The following is a 22,489-nucleotide window of genomic DNA, read 5'->3' as shown; positions in this document are numbered from 1 at the left end:
TAATTACTACCAAATGGTAAAAAATCACATGTGGAAGTTCCTGTCTCCCACGCACACAACTAAACCAGCAGCCATCTGTCTCAGCCTGGGAGCTCTCAGTGACAACCGAGGAAAGCAAGGCAAAGGATGAATCCAGATACACTAGCTGCTTCTTCTGACAAAAAACCACGGCATTTAAACACCAGGCCCTGCATGGTGATCTTAGCAGTGGCATTTTTTCCCCTTACATTTATAAAACAAACAAACGAAGTACTGGCATCTATAACTACCTCTCTACCTAAATTTTATCTCAATCCCAAAAACTTAAGATGAGGTCTAAAATACCTCCATCTATCAGCTGTAATTCTTCCTCCTGGCAATTTCTGTACAATATCTGTACAATACTCTATAACATCCCTAACACACTGCCTATTGGAAAGCATGAAGTGCGACAGTCTTTGAATCAGCTTACAGTATGTTAGACAGCACGATGGAAAAATGTGCATTTTTTGTTTCAACATTTTTTTCACAACCTGAGAAAGCAATTTTCTCCAAAACCTTGAAAAATCAAAGTCAGTACAATTGTTAAACACTTCTATGGGATGCTCATTAAAAACTGAGAGAGAGTGAAAATAGCTGGGGACAAATCCTGAAGCATTTGTTCAGTTTAAAGTCTCACTGAATTCAACGTGAGCGTTACTTTATTGAGGACTTCAATACCAGATCCTTTACACGAATAAGGACCTTGGCATTTTGACTGTTAATTATTCTCTGATTAGCTTGCATCTACTGAAACAAACTAAACACAGTAATATCCCCTAAGCTCTGTTCAAGAAATCTCAACTCCAACATTCTCCTCTCCCTGTGAGATCAGAACTCCAACAGTCATCAAAGAAAGTGCTGTACATGAATAGGAGCAAAATATCAGAGTTTAGATTCTCAGTGCAGATTTCAGAGGAGAAGGTTTTTTTCCCTAACAATAAAAACTTACAAATTTTTCCATGTTTGAATATAAGGCAAAATTCTCGTATTGCAGAATGGCCTCTATGTATCTTATTTAGACCAGGGCCCCTCTCTTATGTTTATGTGAATCCCACCCCAGTGCCGAAGTGCAGCCTTATGACTTTGTTAGAAAGAGACAAGCTGGATAGGGTGAAGACTGAAGATCTTTTAGTAAAGACTAAATGTCTATGAATTTGCGTTTCTGAGTATTTATCTTTTCACAAAGAAAGAATATGCTTCAGACGGCCTGAAATGATCACAGAGGAGGAACAAGTGTTACAGCAATTTTAAACAAGGTCCCTGTAATCTCATATTCATGAAGTAACACAGTCATCATTTCTACATGGCAAGAACAGTATCGACAGTTTAAATGAAGTAAACAAGAAGGGATCACAAGAGAATCTACATAACCAAACAATAATGCCTAATTATTCCTCATTCACAGTCCTTAACAGAATTATGATATATAAAAAAAAATTACAGGGAAATGATTCTTGCATACAGCCAAGAGCATAACATTTTACATAATAAAATACATTCACCGAAGTGAAGGAGGAAGAAGCAATTTTCCTGTCACTCAGCCCTGTTTCGCCTAATCATTTTTTTTTACCATTAGGTTACATCATAAAGAGCTGTTTTCTATGAATGGAAACCTAGAATCCTTCATAAGGATTTCACTTTGTTTCACAATGTTTTCACTTTTTTTAGGTGCACGTTATCAAAGACTATATACTATTTAAGTTTTCATTTCTCTTCTGGTGGTGGGGGGAAATCACAATCCCAGTGTACCAAGAACTGACTTTGCTGTAATAAGTGAACTGCAAGAGCTTTCGACAAGGAGTTGGTGTGTGAAACAAACCAGTGAGAGCTGTATCAGTGAGTGGGATGAGACAAAAAAAGGAGGGTCATTCCCTACAGCGTGTGTTGGAGAAAAACCTGTATCTAAGGGGATGCTCTGGACATCTTCCTGTCCTTGGGCTGTGACTGACGTCAGGCCTCTTCCCTCCTCTTTCACCCCAAGTAGCCTCAAGCAGCTCTCTCAGCCAAAAGTCTGCCTCTAATTTTAGTTCCTACTCCTGGCACATGTTGTGTCCTAGATCACTGAAAGCCTTGAATTAATACACTAAGACCCAGTATTAAGCTAAAGAACTGACAGCTTTATGGAATGCATTCAGCCTGGGAGGAAAGCTACCTGGGGATTGCCTAATGTCCTCTTCTACTAGGAAGAAGACTTTGGGGGGGGGGGGAGGAAGGAGGAAAAAAAAAAAAAAAAAAAAGAGATAGATCAACTAGTATTTTCCCTACCCCAAGATTAATCAGATTGCAAGGGTGCATCCTAAGGAAGAAGAGAAGGTCTGAAGAGTAGTACAATGCATCTTTTAACCTCCCCTTAAATAGTTATACTGAAAAGCTTACAAAAACTTGTCTCCCCATTTCATTTTCCCACGGTGGGGGGAGCCCATTTATGCAAATGCAGAAGACATCTTCATTCTTCTTCTTTCTCCTTCTCCTTTTTCACTGGTCTTTATGCCTACAGGGACCTCTGTACTAAAAGAGGTGAAGCACATGAGCTAAAAAATGGCCATACACTGGATCTCGTTTGCTCCTGAAAATACTTAGGGCTGTGGTGGTTGGTAGATTTAGTCTGATATCTGGTGAACATTTATAATATCTAATATAAGCAGATCAATCATTAGCAAAGACACGTGAGAAGCCAAGGATGAAACTGAACTGGCAGCTGAATTCTCTCCCTAGCACTTTAATGGCAGTTTGCTGCACGCTATATTTAAGGCATAAGGCCATGGCAAAAAAAAACACCAACAAAAAGAGTTTACATTAGAAAAATTGGGAAAATCTTGCAGTTTGACCATGTAAGAAAGCACCTCTAATTTTGTTGTCTTTTTGTACTCTGTGGGCCCTGTTACTGTAAAACACTGGGTCAGGCATACCGTGTAACATCCACTGAGTACTGTGTTCCCCCTCTCACTAACCAGTCTATCAACAAAATACCAGCAAAAATGGTAATGTAATAACATAATAATCTCAAAGGACTGCATTTTTTTCAGCAGAAAGAACAGGTTATAGCCTAAACCCCAATGTCATGTGTATTATTCATCTAATAATTTTATGGTTAGTTACAGAATGATTCCCAATGACAGCTCCTTAATTTCTCTGAACTCAGACAGCATTGGCTTGGCCAAACTTGTAAAGGAAGAATGTGTTTTGCCTGGATATGCATCCCATACCCCAAAGCTTCACAGGAGCTGTGAATCAATTAGATGACACAGCAAGAGGAAACGCATAAAAAAGACTTAAAATAAAATAATCTTCAGTGAAATGTCTCCATATTTAGTTAAACAGCATTGCTGATTAAGGCTGTACATGAGCTCAGTGTGGAATCCAGAATTGTTGCAGCTGAAAATCATTAGCAAAAGCCTGCTGTCCTCTAGTTTCATCTTCATAAATTAATTTCACAAACAAGGAAAAGGAACTATTTGGAAATACGTTGCTGTATTTAAGTCTAGTGTATAGACAACCCAGCAAAAATACATTAATGTGCTTTATACTTTGCAACAAGACAGTGATCTTACAGGATTTGAGTGAATACACAGTAATGACTACAGTTGAAACCATTTTTCTGCTTAGTTGTTGACTTTTTTGCCTTCCCCCTCCCTGCCCCGTGCCTGACTCTGTGGGAGATAAGACGCTCAGTTACTGAAATGGGGTATGTGTTATGGGCAAAACAGAAAAAAAACCCCAAGGTTTAGCAAAAAAAGATCAAGGATGCATACAAAACTTACAAAACCGAGAGGTTTTTTCTTCTTCCATGTGATCTTTGTCTCTAGACTATTTACCTTGAGATTGTGTGGGCTAATCTACAGTACAAAACTAATGCGACATTCCAATCCATACTGGAAAAACAGGACACTTGGATAACCACTTCCAAGTCGGGAGAGACACCTTCCTTTCTGATAAAGTACTTGGACACCAGTTGTAACTTCAGGGCTATATAATGATCATTCTTGCTTGTTGGCAGAGCCATACAAAAACCATTTTCTGGGGTTTTTTTTTGAGGTGGGAAAGAAACTTCCCGTTGGGCTTACAGGCTGGGCCTTTGCAATTACACTTCCTAGATATTTAGAAAAGATTTATGAGTAACAGGCAAGTAGCATGTCCCACACACAACCAATTGCAGGCACAGATGAAAACACTGTTGGACTTCAGATCCTCTTCTAGCTGTCAACTCCTGTGTTTCTATTATTTATTCAGAGAGTCAATAATTTAATTGACATAATTATGTCATAATTATGACTAAAAGGCACAGATGAACAACTGAGGTCCACATCCTTCCTTGCATGTTGCAGTGTAGGAACATGTGTCCTAAATTCTTATTTCTTCCCGACAGGAAGAATCTGGCTCTCCATGTCACACATCTGTAGCCCTCCTTCCTTGTGCTGTATAAGCCAATACTTTCTGTACCACCAAAAGTCAAGTCTGGGTGCTAATTCATCGTGCACTATGTTACTTAAGATCCCAAGCATCTCATCATGTAGGAAATCTAAGGTTCTAGCAATTAATGACTGCACAGACGTTGTTGTTGTTACCTTTCAGTTCTCTTAATAATGCTCTTTCTAGGAACAGGCGTAATCCCTGTCCGTACATGGATAAAACAATTCACCTTGGGTTCCTTACAAATCCTGTATTGGGTCAAATATTGCCTTCTTAAAGCTCTTGCCATATTCAGTGGGAGTTTTGAACTTACATCTGAGAGCAGAATTTGGCCTACATTGTTCTGAAGTGTCTATTAACTCTCCCACACTCAGAAATAAATCAAGACAAGATTCCTCTCAAGCATAATAAGCCTAAAATATAAACCATACTGCTGACAACGGGGAGACCAGGAATTCAACTTCGGTCATACGGTTCTCTCTTCCTCCCTCCAACTCACATCAGTGGAAAGGAGAAGAGAGCAGACGGCTCATTAAATCCCTGGATGCGGCCTGCACAGGGCCCAACCAGAGCGCAAACCGGTAGGAACCACAAAAGGTGTGCGCGTTCCCTCTTCAAAAGCACCAGAGCCGAGACGCGCAGTGGTACACCTCATTCCCGCTCTGTTCGCTTTGAAATGAATCATTTTCCTCCAGGTTGAACGTTCCTCCCGCCCAATCCCCGACACCCCCTCCCACCCCTCAAATTCTTCCTTGCACAAACTTAGGAGCAACCACTCCTATTTACACCATGCTGCAACCCTGTGTTGCCACCTGTCAATCAGAGCTCCATTTGTCTTCAGGAGGGTGAATAAAGAGGAGGGGTAAGGAAGAAAGCGTGAGGACCTCTGCATTGATCAAAAAATGTTTGGGGCGGAAAGGAGGGGGGAGAAAGAGGGAGAGAGAGATGGAGATAGATTAGAGGGTAACAAAACTAGAGAGGAAGATAAACAGAGCCAAAAAGAAAAATGTCCTTTGTTCATTTAAATGGCTCTCTGCTCCCAAGCCCTCTGCATGACTAATGCCACGCTGTGGTGTGTAAACCTCTTGGGCACATAACACAAACAAAGCATAACTCGGCCTGAACAAACAAAGGCCTAAGCAACAGTGATTGAATTCATCTTAAAACAACAAATCAATTCTTCCCTATTAATGCCCTAAATACCAGCGTAGGAGCACTGTCCTGTTGTAATAAACAGCCATGTGTTCAATTACCGTCTGTTTTCCCAACTACTGCTCTCTTCAGTAATTACACCATGCAATGCATTCTACATTGACATTATATTAATGTGCTGGGAGGAGAGATCTTAAATACGAATTAAATCAAGGCTAAACATCTCAGAAAGCCTTACCGAGACGCACAGTGCTAACAGGGCATTCTTCAGCAGAAAGCACAGACTTATTTTTCTCTTCGTTCACTTTTTACTTTCATACCCTGGCTAAATAAATCAATTAAAATACAAGCTTGAAAGAACTCTATTGCCCCAAAGACCGCCGCGGTAAACCTTTCATAAACTATCGAAATGTCCACTTCACCTGTACAAGATCACTGCTCAATAAGGAGCATTTCATAAGTATCAGCTTACGTCACATCAGCCAAATAGCAACGACAAAAACCCTTCAACAACAGACAGGTGACAACAAAGGGAGGATAGAAAAACAAAGGCAGAAAACTTTCTGGACCGAGACAAACGCAGGAGAACAAAAGTTTAAGAAAAGGTTTCTTACCCTTTTGCAGAACTGTCAAACAACTTCTATTGACTACTGAATAGCACACAGCAAACAGACCAAACAAAAGATATGATGAAAGACGTATTTACTTGTACAGGGCTCCTTCCCCCCACCTCAACCTTTCTTTCCATTTCATATACACCCACACTGCACCGTTTGCATTGTGTTGTTAAATAACCAATAGCAACCCAGATGAAACAGTGGAAGGGTTTCTATGATGCTGTCAAGCACCAGACAGATGCTTGGCAGTGTCAATATGGTTCTTTACATTTGGGTTGTGCCAAGGTTTGAAATGAAAAATAAAATAGGAATAATAATACTTCGAGAGAGAAAGATGGCAATGAGTTAGCACACGGACCTGTAATAAATTTTTTAATCAGTGGAGTATCATCCTACCTGCTGGATTTTACTTCAACAATTTGAACTGTTATGGAAACAGATAAAGCTTTGCTTTTTTGCCTGCCTACTGGATTGCAAGAATTTTAATAGAAAGCAAAATAAAATTCTGGGGGTGTAACGACTGCAGATTTTTAGGCCCTCCAGAATGGACTCATAGGTTTCTGCTGCAAAGACATGCCAAGTATGTCTAACATATGAAGTATGATAAACTTCCAAAATCTGTTTCAAAATAAAATGCCCTAGGTGCTGCACAACTTTCCTGAGACTTCAGAACATGTAGAAATTTGCACATTTGGAGGAAATCAAATTTTGAAAGCTTTTTTGACTAAAATATTACAGTTTACCCTCAAAATCACCATGCATAACATTCAGCTAGATTTAAGTATCTTTATAACAACTGCTCATTTGTCCTCAGGTCATTAGATACAAAAACACCCCCAAAACCTTTCCAGGTTTTGAAACGCATTTTCATTTGACTGGTTTGAATTTTTTCATTTCAGCTGCCAAACCAAGTCAGGGGAAAAGCTGTTTCCACCTGACCCAAAATGTTTTATTTAACCCTAATTGAAATGTTTTCATTTCTCTTTCAGATTAATCAACTTAAACATCCAAAACCAAAAAATATAATTTCCAATCAAACATTTTGTCTAGAAATGTTGACCGTTCCAAATTTTCTACTCTTTTTGGCTAAAATTAACTTGTTGAATTGCTAAATGGTATCAGTCCTTAATTACTATTGAACAGGTTTTCGGGTTTCCCCCCCAACTCTCCTTTACTCTGTTTTGAGCGCTTTTTGACTTTATACATTACAGTATAGAAATCACATACATATAGCATATTTTCTCCTGAGGCAATGCAGAAACCACAATACAATGAAACCGTATGAAAAGAAAAGAAGATGAAAGGAGTTCTATCTTCCCAGTACAGCCTATTTACAATGCAGGAGATGCATACATTTGTGCAGAACTGGCAACGTTCAAACCACCTTAAAAAATACCAATGTTAAACAGACACCTAACTAATAAAAGTAAGCAGCAGCTTCAAACTTAAGAGTGTTTTTACAAGGCTACTTCGTTAGCTAAACAAGCAAGTGGGAGTTGCTACAAATGTTGCTGCTTGCCATACTAGAGGCTTTCCCTTGCTTCTGGTAAACAGAGGACACAAGACAGCCTTGTGAATAGCTCATGGCACAGACTGAGATCTAAAGCTAATCAGACAGGATGATAGGTCATCTTAATCAACTTCAAAAAGCCAATCCACATGCTCATCCCAGCTCCTCACCCCTCCTTCCCTGATCTCTCTCTCGCTCATTTGGCCATATTTTCCCCTTCCCCCTCCACTTACTTCCTGCAAATTGTGCTGTTAAGAGAGAACGCAGGGAGCCCTTCAGGTCTCAGCATCCTGGGCGCAGGTGGTGGGGAAAACTTTGAAGTGAGCTCTCCAGTAACTCTAGAGCTGGCCGTGCCTCCTCCATAAGCAGCTCTTATTAAAAAAAAGACCAAGTATCCACTAGAACAAAACCAAGCAGGCCTATTTAATTAGGGCAAATGCTTGATATCCACTTCTTCATGTTAAACCACACAGTCACACAAGCCTGGGAGGTCTGATTAATTTTAATATGCACGGTCGTGACAAGCGCCTCGGGGGTAAGAGAGAGGGAATAAAAATCCCACAAACCCTGCTAGCTCAACAAATAGGTTTCAGCTAAATGTTGTGTATGTTGCTCAGATTAAGATGTTACTATTCAGCAAGGGCTTGAACCTCTAACACGAGGGACAAGAGGCCTGAGAAACAGGTGGCTCGCTCTTCACTCTTGAATAAATGACATCCCGAAAAGCTGTGGCATACAAGCATACAGAAAGAGCTGGCACACTCCCTCATGTATATTTGTATATTACCAGTCTGGGTCAGAGGTTTCTCCAGCAGTGATCCAAGGACTGAAAGCTAATGGCTTTTCTAGGGGAGGGGGAAATTTGGAAGGAAGGGAAAGAAAAAAAAAAAAGGCAAGCAAAAAATGAAGGCAAACTGCTAACTCATCTAGCTGGAAATACTTTGGGGACAACAGGCACATCAAAATGATCTGGGAGTGGCAGCAAGTTTTCAAAAAAAACCCTATTGAAATTAATCACAGCTCTTGAAGAGTCTGGGGAATTTGGGGCCAACAGGAGCCCAAATAATTATCCTGGCCTTGGTGAACCACTTACATGCTGTACTGTAAAAGGTGGGAAGTGAGAGATCAAGAATTTTGCTTTGGCTGCTACTTGTCCGATATTATGGAGTGAATGTACCCTGGAAGGAAATTTTAATTATGGAGATCCATCAGAGAAGACTTTCATTCTAAAACAGGGAAGGGGAGAGGGACTGCATCTTCTCTCCAAAAGCGCAAGTTTCCTGAATCTCACTTGACCATAATGCTTTCTTCTATATTTAAGATGCTGTATCAGCACCTCAGATGCCTTTATCAAAAGAGAAAAGAAAAATCCAAAAGCTACAAACCTTTGAGGATGTAAGCAAGAGAGACTTGGAAGGGAATCTAAGCAAATTTTGAAAACATCCATTGAAACAAACCGTGACTATCGGGCTAAACTATTATGAAGGAAAACACTTAAAAACTCAAGGTGATGAACAAACTTCACTTTGAGCAAGTAAGAGCTGGCAGGGCTTCAAACTAGGCTAGCTCTGTTTAGAGTTAAAGCACTCGTTAATAAAGGTTTAAGCCGCCGCAGCATTTAACGGTGCCTTCTCTTCATATAGGCCTATTTCATAAACTTCATCTTTCAAATTCTTTTTAAATTATTTTTTATTTTTATCAGCAGTATATTAATGCACAATTCCATATGGCAGCGTCTTTGAAAGAAGCATGGAAGTTTGATGCTGGCTTGCTCTACAAGAAAAGACACATTTTCCGGTGACAGACTGCATAGACGAACATGGAACCACAACACACTTGAAGCATCCTTCCACAGCAGCAGGAATGTATGAACAAAAGTTAAAAGTACTCAGCTGCAAAATATCCTTGTTTGTCCTTCAATAGAACAGCATTACAAAGCCTCTTCAACACGTACTTTGTCAAAGGGACAGTGAAGAACCAAATAAAAGAAATTCAAACCTCAACCAATTAGAGTATCCTTAGGCTCTTCCCGAATCTGTTCACTTTATTTCTTCCCATCTCATCAGATGCGATTTAGAAACAAGAGTCTGCATTTCAAAGGCCTCCCTTCTTGTGCCCATTAGTGGTCTGCTTTGGAATTTATAGCTTAAGAAGAGGGAGACCTCTTGATTTCTTTACAAGATATTTTGATTAAAAGTTTGATAATATTAGGAGATATTCTGGGATCTGATTTCAACTAGAGAGCCTGAATTCAATATGGTTCACTTTTATAGACAACAGAACTGCTTAAACAACAGCCATTTAAATTACCACAAGAACAGGTGTTGTGATTTATAATGTAAACTTAAACATCAAACACAAATAGCTTTTGGGGGATGTTCAGAAGACAAAAATCGTGCCCGAGAGGCCTTTCTCATCCCTTTCTTTCCAACAAAGTAATTACTTATAGTATCGCAGCATACTATAATACATGAGGCTGTAGTACTCACACGGACTGTTAAAGCCCTGCAAACATATATATTACCTGCTTACTAAACACTTGAGATTAATTGTTCCTGCTTAGACGACCGAAGGACTAGTAGATCGAAATTTTGGAGTAGGAACAATATGAAACACTACAGAGACATAATTCTTCCATGTGAGTGTTTATGTATATTTACATTTAAATATATATCTCTAACACATGCACATTAAATATATAGCTGTACCTGGGTACATGTATTTATATAAGATTCAAAGTATTCTTTTAAACAGCCAAACCAAATTGAGTTTCAGAGGCCCTTATTATAGAAGAAAGAGCCATGCAGATGAGTGAGCGTACCCACACGTGCACATGGTCATGTGTACAGTCTCTGTCATCAGGAAGATGCCCATATGATCCCTTTTATCCAGAATTCCTACAAATTCTGTACAATAGCATAGATCTGGCCTCAGAAGACACAGCATGTAAGTTTTAAAGATAAACAGACAGATGCATAACCTATTACGAACATATACTGCCAAAATGGAAAAGGAAGATTGATCCTCAGTTAAAAGTTAGGAGATGTAAAGAGCTGGTGACTACCCAGACTTATTCTAAAAATAGGAGAGAATTTACTTGTTTGCCTATTTTTTTTTCAGAAGCCAAGCCATACATTTAGAGGAAAGGCTACACAGATTTCAGAGATTTAATTTTCCACAAGCACAGGCCATAAATTAAAATACAGCAACCCAATCCCATTAACAGTGCAAGAAAAAGCTAAGTGGCTGCTTTGGTCTTTGCTTTCATGAACTTGTGTCAAGCTCAGTGACTTCAAAGAGATTTCCGTTTCATTTCTACAAATGAAGAGAACAGACAGACAGAGAGTCTCTGCCATCCTCTGATGCCTTAAGAAAACAGAAGAAAAACATGCCTGTATCTCATTCACTTAATGATTTTAGCTGCACAAGGAATCCCATGGTCGGCAGATGACCCTCAGGGCAAGGGCTTGAGGTCTGTCACTGTATATAAGGCTTCTCCAAACCCACTCCATTATCTTCATTATTGTATACCAGGAATAAAAGGGGACCGACTCCTCTTCTGAAGTTCAAGTTAGAAAGGACACAATGTTTCATGTAGAATAACATTGTGTGACTTCAGTAATAGGTTTATGCCTTTGGGGGCCTCATACTAAAGCTGCATGTAAGGATTTTCTGCAGAATTTGAGAGAAGAAAAAGGAGCACTGTATTAGCAATGAGTAAAATTCCACAAGTTTTAGACTCATTGAAACACTCTGTATCTCTGTGTCAAGTATGACTCATTGTCAATCACATACTTTCATACAGAAAGAGTAAAATGGCAAGTTGGGGGGGGAGGGGGGGGAGAAGAGCATGGAGCTTTAGAGCTAAGTATGATACCCTGTGAAAACCAAAACCATACACATATGCAAGGAGGAAAAGAAAGTGACAAGCTTTTGGAAAGTTCTTAGGAATGAGCAGGTAGCATGGCTTCCTACAGGGGACATTAACCAAGGGCATACATACAACAAATCAAGACGAAAACTATTTATATGAACAGTGATGCTTCCCTTGTCAGCGCATGTGTGGGTACATGTATGTGCTTCCATATATGCATATACACATGTGTGCATTTGTGCACTTTGAGCAGTGTGTTTCCTAACACTGTAAAAACCCTTGCCCTTTACTGACAAAATTTACTAACTAAATTTATAAACTTTCTAACAAACATAATTTAAGAAAACCATTTATCTTATATCAATAAAGTTTCTTAAAAACAGTCAGACCTGTTATTAATATTTTGGAATATCTCACTTGCCCTTAAAATGCTTTTAAGAAAAGTCCTTTCCCTGACTGACACAAGGTTTGGATCGAGACCTAAAGTTTTCTACCCAGCCCTTCTCTTTTTTCCAGTTTTGAAGAAACAGGCCATTTGAAAGAATGCTTCAAAAGCACATTTCCCACAATAATTCAGAAGACAATTTCAGACAATAAAACCAGAGCAAACACAGCCCATTGTACAAGTTAAATAATATATAAACTTTTGAGTACATAGAGAAATGGGAATCTGGTTCATATCTGGTCTTCGAAAGATTCACAGGAAATTGATTTAATTAAACCTCAGCTACTGGTGCAAATGTTTCCCTTTCTTCCAAAAGAGAAATAAAGTATTATTGTTGTTGACATAATGCAGCAAAGCTTAACCAAGATTCTTGGTCTTCTCCTACAAAGCTCCACAAACTAGAAAGACTAAAAATTTTTACTGAAATACAGAGTAATCATGCATTGCTGAACTGTTACCTACACGTACTACCAAAGATTCTTACTTGTACCTTATTCATGGGGGAATTCATTTGACCTGGGTAAGCTGGAAGAGTGGGCTAACAAGAACCTTATGAAGTTCAACAAGGACAAGTGTAAGGTCATGCACCTGGGAAAACATAATCTGGGAGTGCAGCACAGACTGGAATCTACCCGGCTGGAGAGCAGTTCTGGGGAAAGGGACCTGGGGGTCCTGGTGGACAGAAAGCTCAACATGAGCGAACAGTGGGCTGCTGCTGCGTCCAAGGAGGCCAACAGGATGCTGGGTTGCATCAAGAAGGGCATCGCCAGCAGAGAGAAAGAAGTCATCATCCCGCTCCACTCAGCGCTTGTCAAGCCACACCTGGAGTACTGTGTACAGTTCTGGTCCCCGCTGTACAAAAAGGATGTGGACAGGCTGGAAGGGGTCCAGAGAAGGGCCACCAAGACGATCAAAGGACTGGGAAGCTGCCATATGAGGATAGGCTGGGAGAGCTGGGTTTTTTCAGCCTTGAGAAAAGAAGGCTTAGGGGAGACCTTATCACCATGTTCCAGTATCTAAAGGGTGGCTACAAAGAAGATGGAGACTCCCATTTTACAAGGAGTCATATGGAAAAGATGAGGGGTAATGGGTACAAGTTACTCCTGGGGAGATTCCTACTGGACACAACAGGAAAATTTTTCACAGTGAGAACTATCAGCCATTGGAATAATCTTCCCAGGGAAGTGGTGGATTCCCCAACATAGGACACTTTTAGGATTCAGCTAGACAGGGTGCTGGGCCATCTTGTCTAGACTGTGCTTTTGCCAAGAAAGGTTGGACCAGGTGATCCCTGAGGTCCCTTCCAACCTGTTATTCTATGATTCTATGATTAATATGTTTATTACCTGATTAGCAACCAGTGCTGACTTGACAGCTACACTTTAGCACTACATGAAGAAGACATGACAATGAGTAGATTTTCTGCTGGAGTTCAAACACAGAAGACATGAGCTTGCAGTTGTACATACTTCTTTTAGGGAAAGAGATTCATATTTCTGGAGGATCTCTACGAACAGTCTTGCCATCTGCACCCAGAAATATATATTTTTTAATTAGCCACTCTAAAAACAATCTGAAGGGAAGGGGGAGGGAGACTTGTCAAAATGATGTATTTGTCCCTCACCACCTTTCAATGCTCTTATGCAAGTCTAATTTTCTTCCTAGCCAGCTCACCTCTCTGGCCTCCTTTTGTTTCATGTCCCATTTCCCATTCTCTTCTAACTTCTGAACTTTTGTTAGTTCGCTTTTAAGGAGAAAGGGGAAAAAAAAACCCCAACCCTTTCCTATTCATTTATTCCTGGATGGGGAGTAAGCAGAGACATGAATATGGCACCCTCATAATGATTTAACTAGGGCTTAATGAAATTTTCATCACAACCTGCTGTTCATTTTAATGGCCTTTGAAAGACAATAGAACAATGGCTAAAGGGAAGAAAAGATTTTCTGTTGCATGCATTTGCAAAGCCCAACATTCAGCTGCTCCCCCTCCTCTCTCTCCCAATCTCTTCAGAAAGCTGTAGATCTTTTTTTTTATACTGTATATTTTCATTTTAGGAGAGCTGAGATAATGCACAGGCTCTGTAACTGTTCTCACGTCTATCTGTGGCCTTTCCTTAATGGAGTCTGTGCAGCTTGTACAACCTCATAATCAACAGAGTATTTATACATTGCCCAGAACCCCCGTTCTTTCCTTTCTCTTTTATAAAAGTCTGGTCTCCCCCACCCCATACCATACACAGGAGAGATCTTTTCCCATTCAAAGGCACAAGGTAGGTCATAACACTGACCATTAAGTCAACATAAATGCAAAATGAAATGCTATGATTATATGTAATATGCCAAAAAATCCTTCGACGCAGAATGTGTTTCCCATCAGACCGTTACTGTGTGCTCCAGTCAAGAAGAGAAGACTAATTTACAATCCTGTCATGCTCATGTATGTTGCAGTGTGGCTGTGTTTGCATCTGTATTTTAATTCCGGTATGCAGGTTGTCCTAAAATTTTCTTGTAGGTGCTGCCAATTCATGCTTCAACACTGCGGTGGCCTCTGAGAACCATGCTTTTAAACATTTGAAATAGGTTTCTACAACAGGATAGGCGGGTATAAATGAAAATGAAGTCTTATTACTGTGCATTAGGGAACAAGGGTTAGTATGCTCACACAACACAACTGGCTCACAGTTGTGCATGCTGGATACCTACAGAGAACATAGTGAGAACTTCACCTTCCAGTCAGGGGTTTGACTCTGCCCCTGGTAGGCAGGGACTGAAAATCTTGCTTAAAGGAAAGCTATTCTGTGGCTTCTCAGAGGTGAGATGTTCGCTCTTAGTCTCAGCCCACAGAGCGCAAGTGGCATGATCACCGACTGGACACACAGTCTCAAAAAGAAACTGATTCTCCAGAGGTGATACCTATATGCCAAGGCTGGCCAGACATAACGCAGAGAAAGCCTGTACTGTGTGTGTTTGTATAGTATCTGCACTATGGAGAAATAGCGGATGACATGACAGGACATGCTCCAGACAAAAGCTTTCATGAATTCCAAATTTAACTTTTTATCTTTCAAATAATGACATGCCTACTAGATAATTTCACCAAAAAAAAAAAAAATGACATTGCTGATAACATTGCTTTTTGCTCTAGAAATGGGGGAGGGGAGTGTGCAAATGACCCCCAGGCGGTTAAAATTACAGTGTTAATTGTGCCCACGTTGAGGAGGTTGCTGTGTCTATTGCAACTGTGAAAAAAAGACCGTTATGTCAGACACAGGCTCTCATTTGGGAAAAGCTAAAAATGTTAGCTATAATGGGATTCTGATGAAATTTATCTCTAATGTAGACAAGAACTAGGAGTTCTTTACTTCAATTTTGCTAGCAAGAAAAAGCAAATGGAGCAGAAAATGGGAAGATTAAAAGGTATACGTATCCAAAGAATCTGGAGAAAAGAAAACAGAAAATTTTGGCCCATTTCCCAGACCTTACCTTCTGGCTCATTTTTGATGAGCTCTTCCATTTTTCTTTGCTTAAGGGTGTCTACAACATCCGCTAGGCTCCCTTTGCGCCTTTCAGGGGTTCCCAGGGCCGTGCTGGACAATGATTCTCCGCTCTGACGCCCACCTTCTTCTGCCTTCAAGGGTGAGGTAGATGAGTTGTGCGGGGCAAATGAAGACATCACTTTATTGCCATCAACTTCCTGAAAGGGGAGAAAACCGAGATGAAACATCTCTTTCTTTTCTTAAAGAAGAAAAAAATAAAGATGGAAAGAAAGAACAATCCTTTGTTCTTGGAGTTCATTGCTGTTTGTTCTTCTGTTGAAACCTTTAAAAAGGCATGCAATGCTTCAAAAATACCCAGAACAAAGCCTATCCATAAAGCATAAACCAAGATTACAGGCTGAAGTGAACAAAGATCAGCTTGCAAGAGAGAAACATAAAATACAGTTTTTCCCTAATTGAGAAGTGTGGTACTCATAGGTTTCCTAATAACAATGGTATTGATTACCTTTAATTGTTTGTTCTTTTACAGCTTTCTTTCCAAAAATTCCTCAATTTTTACAAGGACCATTAATTTCCTGACTTTATAAAGTACTTAATGCCTTGATGGCTAGTTGTTGCAAGAAATGAAATAGTAACCAAATATTAAATGCCCTTCTCCATATGACTTATTTTAACTCACAGTTCAAGTAGTTCTCCCATCTATAAGGGATGAAGCAATTGCTTGCTGTTTTGTAATTCTCTTTCTGTTCTCCTCTTCCACCTTGTACCTTCATTTCTTGTAGAGACAATATTTTTCACAAGGTGGTCCTAATGACTGTCACTGGCAGCACAATGGCAAAACTCTGTGACTTCCTGGAACGTACACACAACCCTCCTCACATGAGAGTCCATAGAGATCTACTCATTAATTTTAATGGAAACCAAAACTGGTTCCAGCATCTTCAAACTTGCCTTCATTAATGTGAGAGCCTTCTCCTCCACACCTCCTCCAACATAAAGCAATGTTCCCTGCATATATTCCTTTCCCCTTTTATGTCTCTTTTATACCCTACCCTTCTGTACACATCTCTGAAAGCCCTTTTTTCCTCTGCTAACACATGCCACCTATACCTTGCAAAACTTAGTTCAATGTCTCTGAACAAAGCTTGCTGCAGAGTACATAACATAATGCTGCAAACATTAACAGTTTTTATTTTGATCAGATTTTCCAGAGTTTTTTTTTTTCTTTTTCATTATCGTATTTCCTTACACTTTTGTATTCCAGATGTTTAATGAATATTACCTCTAAAAAAGTCACTGGACCATCTCGTGATCTGAGTTACAGACTTTGTTGAAAAAGTCTTAATAATTTTTAATTGTTTTCATTTTATAAGGTATGAAAGTGACACACATACTGTTTCTAGTGATTTATGATATAAATTTATTTTTTTTTCCTGAGCAATTTTTTTGTCACTGGTTTAATAAACCCCAATATTTCAGGAAAAAAAAATGTGCCTTTCCATAAATAGAACATAAATTGCTAAAAATTATCTCAATAGAATTTGAATAAAGCAATATGGAAGATATGAAGTAAAGAATGTATTTGTTTTCACAGACGACTATGTTTTGGCAAAAAGATTACCTTTGGTTAAGAAAACTTTTAGTGCAAACAGTTTTGAGCAGCTTGAATGCATTATACTAGTGAATAAATTCCCTAACAGAATCGGATTTAACTGAGATTACAATCTGGGCCATCATATGCCCCAAAAGCCAAACCCAGTGATGTTAATGAGAGACTTTCTACTGACGTCAATGAGCTTTTGACCAAGCCCTAAAAAATTTTCAGACTCTAGTCAACAGAAACACTCCTTTTTCTTGCAACTTCCTCTGTTTTTGTTCTGCACTTGGAAAATTACTAGTTGCTAACACTGGACTTCAAAAATAAGTTGAAGCTGAAAATAATTTTTTTCACATATACAGACCTGAATAAACTGTTTTTTAACACTGATGTAGACGAGCAAAATAGTTAACTTCAACATCAGTTCAGATTTTATCTAACATTCAAACCTGTTATCACCAAGTGGTAATTTTTTCCCTACAGACAAGACCAAAAGAGGAAATATCTTGAAAGCTGCTGTCTTATTCAGACTTTGAAGACAGATAAGGCAGATACCATCCTTAGTTACAGTTCTTAAATCCACCTACACCATCAGTTGTGTATAGGAACAGTATCATTCCTAATTTTACCAGGAAGTAGTTTCTTGGTTTTATTCCAACGTGGGCCCCAAAGACACTCACTTGTGTTTCTGTGTATGTCACACATTGGTCACAGACACAAAGTGCTTGCAACAGCTGCCTAAACCTCAGGAATCATCATTGCTGCTTCCACGTACATTTGGGCAAGTTTCTTCATATGTGCAAATATATTCTGAGTATACGACACGTTTTTTTTAAGAGAAGACGCGTAAGAACACAAGATTGAATGATATGAAAGGTAACACAAGGTGATTTTCAAAATCACAAATTGCTTGGCATTCAAATGGAACCCACAAGTTTCTCTAAACTACTAAAATTTCCCTGCCTCTTTTTCTGCAGAAAGGATTTGTGAGGGGGCGAGGACAAGAGAGTAGTTTGTGAGTAAAGCATCATGAAAGGACTCTGGATAATCAACTCCTTGTTCTTCACATGTTCTGTGGAACCATGGAAAAAGTCACTTTTGTTTCTGCATTTCAGTTTCCTACCTGTAAAATATGCTCAAAAGAAGTAATTTATTATATTGGAATGGTCTTGGAATGATGAACTCATTAAAAACACAGAGACACCCTGATACTATAATGTTGGCTGAAAGCATTTATATGGTCCCACAGTTAGGAAGACTTCATAGCTGGACAAAAAAGGAAAGGGAAGCGTCCTACACAGATTTTTTTAAAAAGAAAAATTATATATTAAAATAGACATCTAAGTAATCTTCCCCAAAACAAAATGTTTCCTTAGACTGCTCTTGTTATGGGTGCATGTATGCAGTGTTTGCGTATCACATACATGGGCTATTTATACACTTACGGGGTTTAAGATACACTCCACTTCATCAAAACATATATACAGTAGGGGAACAGCTGCAATCACATCTCAGTGGGCTAAATTACGGTACACCAGTGAATTATTCATTCAAAGAGATCTGTAGCAATCACACATTCATTGCGTGATTTGCAATCTAAGAGGAATCCTCTCCTTTCCGTACCAGCAGATGAGCGCACACATCAGCTACTGCTGTTGATTAGAGTTCTACACGTATCCTCTAGCACACCAGCTCGAGAATCTGCCTTCCTCACTTGTCCATGATCTTTTTATTCTGTCATTCAGAACAACCACCTGAAATGCTCCACTGTTATCTTGGCTTTTGCTTTGTGTCCCTCTGTTCTGTTTTGCTCTTTCTTATGTCATTACTGGGGAAAGCAAAAAAAGAACTTTCAATGGTTCTGGATTTTTACTTTAACCACGTAAGAAGAAAGGATATGTCCACATAAAACCTATTCATGTCAACGGCTGTATAAAGCTAAAAAAGCTTTAGCAAAGAAACTCCTCTAATATTATGTATGAAAGTTTAACTATCCCCCTGAAAACACTCAGAGAAATCCTTAACAGCAAGAAAGATAAGTCAGCAACAGTTTAAAATTAATCCGCTGAGAAGGAAGTTGCCTCCCAACAAGTGAGATTTAGCAGGTTCCTTTTCTGAAAGGACAAATTCACATTACTTTTTTCAGTTAACTGAGAGAAAAGCAATGACACTGTGAAGCGTGGCATTAAAGAACCTAAATATCTGCTACCGACACTTTCAAACGAAGTCCATCAAGCCACACACAAGACCTAGCTCTCAGTCACCCGAACAGTGGAAAAACAGGCACTCTTTTACCGGAGAACAGTCTCTCTCAGCTGCGTAAGCATTTCACCTGTTCAAGTTTGATTACATTCCAGCCTCTGGCACTGTTAATCCTGGTAACAGTTTTATGCAGCTAGCAGCTGCTTCATGGATGGGGCTCTATTGTTCATTTGCATTGCGAATTGCTCTGCTAATGTGTGCTGGCACAACATTTCATCGAACTCTGAGCTGGGATTGTACTCACCAACACCTGATGCTGCTGCTTCTTGCTTTTTCCACTTCAGAAAGGCAGACAAGGACCTACACTGATCCTGCTGAATCAAACACCCTAGGCCCTTCTTTCCCCCACCACAGCAGCAACAACAACAACAAAAAAATAACAAACAAAAAAAACCACCTAACCCCAAAAAGACTGGCCCACGTTTCACGTCTTCTGCTTCTGCTCCAAGCTAGAATCCACAGGTAGACTTGTTCATTTACAAGAAAGTTGCCTCTCTATTGCCAAACAGCTTTCCACCTATGCAGGAAGCACCTCTTCCAAGGTTTAATGATAAAACAGGCTTCTGCCCTTTCAGGATGAGGTCAATAATCTTCCTTTGTTAATCTTGGGCAAGCTTTACTTAATCTAGCCCCCTTGTCACCTTTGTGATTGACAGGAAAAGTCATGTCACTGGACAATGGACTTATCCTCACCGAGCAATATCTTTTTTAAAGATTACACAACGTTACCCTTGCTCTCATAAAAAGTGCAAACACTTTGCTGTTAAATGAAACTATTCATTCCAACTGTATCTTTCAAACTGTCTCTCTCCATCTCCAGGGTCCCAGTGAGGCCTATTCCAGTTCTACAGAGGGACAGTGAAACACTTAATGAAAAGAAACAGGTTGTACTTGGTGAGATTTCAAAAATATCTCTTCATGCTCTAAAGACATCTCGTCTTCTCCTTCCTCATCTAGAGATGCACATTATTGCTATCTGCAATTTCTGTGACACTAAAATTTTGTCCCAAACCAACCAATAACTGAAGCAGAAGAAAACTCCAAACTAACTCTGAAACTGTTAATTACCACCATATGGTATGCAAGGGGGCTGCATCTGCAGCAAAAGAAAATTATTGTGAGAATCAAGGCTCTGGCTTTGCAGCCAAGAACACCTGGAATAAAATACCGGTATCTTTAAAACAAGCACTGATACTGTCTGATTGTAAGACGCCTGTGATCCTGAAAGCAACCTAACAGGTTCTCTTTTCAAGGCTGGAATTTTGCCCATATTTTGCTCCTTCAGAACATATAAAGAAGATACGAAAGCTGCTTTCTACATTAGACATGTACGCTTATCTATTTTATAGTCTCCATAGTGACCAGGAAGCTGGTAACAGTATGACATAAGAGATAATCAGAAAACAGGATACTTCACACTTCTGAAGACAAACGATTCTTAAGCAGTTTAGTACTGTTTGCGACTTATTTTACCTAATAAACTTCTAGGAAATTAATATCTATGTTTAAGATTCAATAGCATAGACAGTTCAAGGGAAAATCTGAAAGCTATAAAAGCACTCCCAATTCTCCAAGGCGGTCCACCAGCAATTATGAGAAAAAAACAAACTTGATATTTCCAATATTTTTTAAGGTTTAAAAGAAACAAAACATACACACAATATTCACAAAGCAAGAATGGTCTTTTTATTTTTCTTAACCTTCCATTTACAATCTTTGCCTAATTAATGTAATTACTTCAGGAGCATAAGCACCATCAGCTTTCAATGGGAACTGTATCTTCAAATCACTTAAGTGATTTGGAAAATTCCTTCTACATTCTATGTCATAGGGGTTGTAGGGCAGATATTACCATAAAGCTGTATGGTTTATGGTGGCTGTCAGCCTGGCACCTTCAGGAGGATGAAATACATATTCCACAAGGCTTCCCAGTGGACACCGTTCTTTTTACACATTAGAATTTCTTTGCTTCTATCTCACATTTAAATAGGTCTTTGTCTATAGGTATCCTTCATGGAGTGGAGTTGTTCATCAGTGGTGGAAAGGAATGACCCAAAGGAGATTTAAAAGAAACAGTGGAGGATACAGTGAGAAAAAGGGAGACTATGTAGAACAGCATAGAGGGGGAAAAAAGTGGAAGAGGATAAATACACCATTACAAAGTAATAACTGACAAGAACACATAATCCAAGGAGGGATAAAAGAGATGTCGAAGGGTGTCACATAGACAAACTTAGAAAGATGTACATACACAGGCTACAGTTCTGCAATTAGATCCATGCAAACCAACAGCTATTCTAAAACAGATTTTTTTTTTTTTCCCTTAGGACTGTGGTTTTAATGATGACAAGGAACTGAAATGTAATGGAGAGAGAAGAAGTTGAGAATGGATCTGAAGAGTCAGCTGAAGAGGTCATGGCAGAGAAGTAAGAATTTTGCCTGAATTAAGTGAGCTAAAGACAGTCAATAGAGATGCATGGGTTTTTCTTTTTACTCTGATCATGCTACAGTCAAGCAAAAGAGATTCAAGTCAAATTTTGCTTTGGCTTTGCAGAGGTGATGTATTTGGGACTCCATGACCCATATTTTGGAAGTATTATTAATTATCAGACTCAAAGAATCCTGACCATATCCAGCTCTTCCTCTAAAACGTTAATAACTTTCTTGGTACTGTAATTTATTTTTTTTTAAAAGGAGGGGTTGCAATCATTATTACTATCTCTTGTCCTTCAGGTTGTATTTATTTGACGTCAAATGTTGTATCTAATTAATGATCTCTTTTTGATGAAGCAGAAGATATACTGGCAGAGGTTTCAGTGGGAAGACTAATGGGTATTTCCAGTGTTGGACATCTTATGAACCTGGTTGAAAACGATCTGAAGCTCAAAAAGAAGACCATCTGCTCTATGAACTCTGCTACATCAGACACTTTCTTTTCTTCTACCATTTTCCTTCATATGTAAAACTGAGACAATAATAAATATTTCCTGCAGCTTAAGGCATTTTATCTAATTGATATAAAAAGCCTAGAGATTATTGGGCAAAAGCCTCATAGCAGTTGTGGTTTTATTGATGCAATAAATACTCAGCTTTTACATTACTCT

General features: G+C 39.2%; 1 protein-coding gene across 16 annotated transcripts in view; it reads right to left on the bottom strand.

Moving 5' to 3' along the window:
- Nucleotides 1-22,489, bottom strand: part of SOX5 (SRY-box transcription factor 5) — a 722,172-nt gene that overhangs the window by 211,052 nt on the left and 488,631 nt on the right. For all 16 annotated transcript variants that reach the window (XM_064459677.1, XM_064459668.1, XM_064459692.1 and 13 more), the window contains one exon: nucleotides 15,513-15,723. In XM_064459677.1, the coding sequence (XP_064315747.1) occupies nucleotides 15,513-15,723 (211 nt within the window). The remainder of the gene's footprint in view (nucleotides 1-15,512; nucleotides 15,724-22,489) is intronic.

This window comes from Phalacrocorax carbo, chromosome 1 (assembly GCF_963921805.1).
Source record: "Phalacrocorax carbo chromosome 1, bPhaCar2.1, whole genome shotgun sequence".
Lineage (NCBI taxonomy): Eukaryota > Metazoa > Chordata > Aves > Suliformes > Phalacrocoracidae > Phalacrocorax > Phalacrocorax carbo.
The sequence above is the reverse complement of the archived record's forward strand: the minus strand, read 5'-3'. Positions and strand labels throughout refer to the sequence as shown.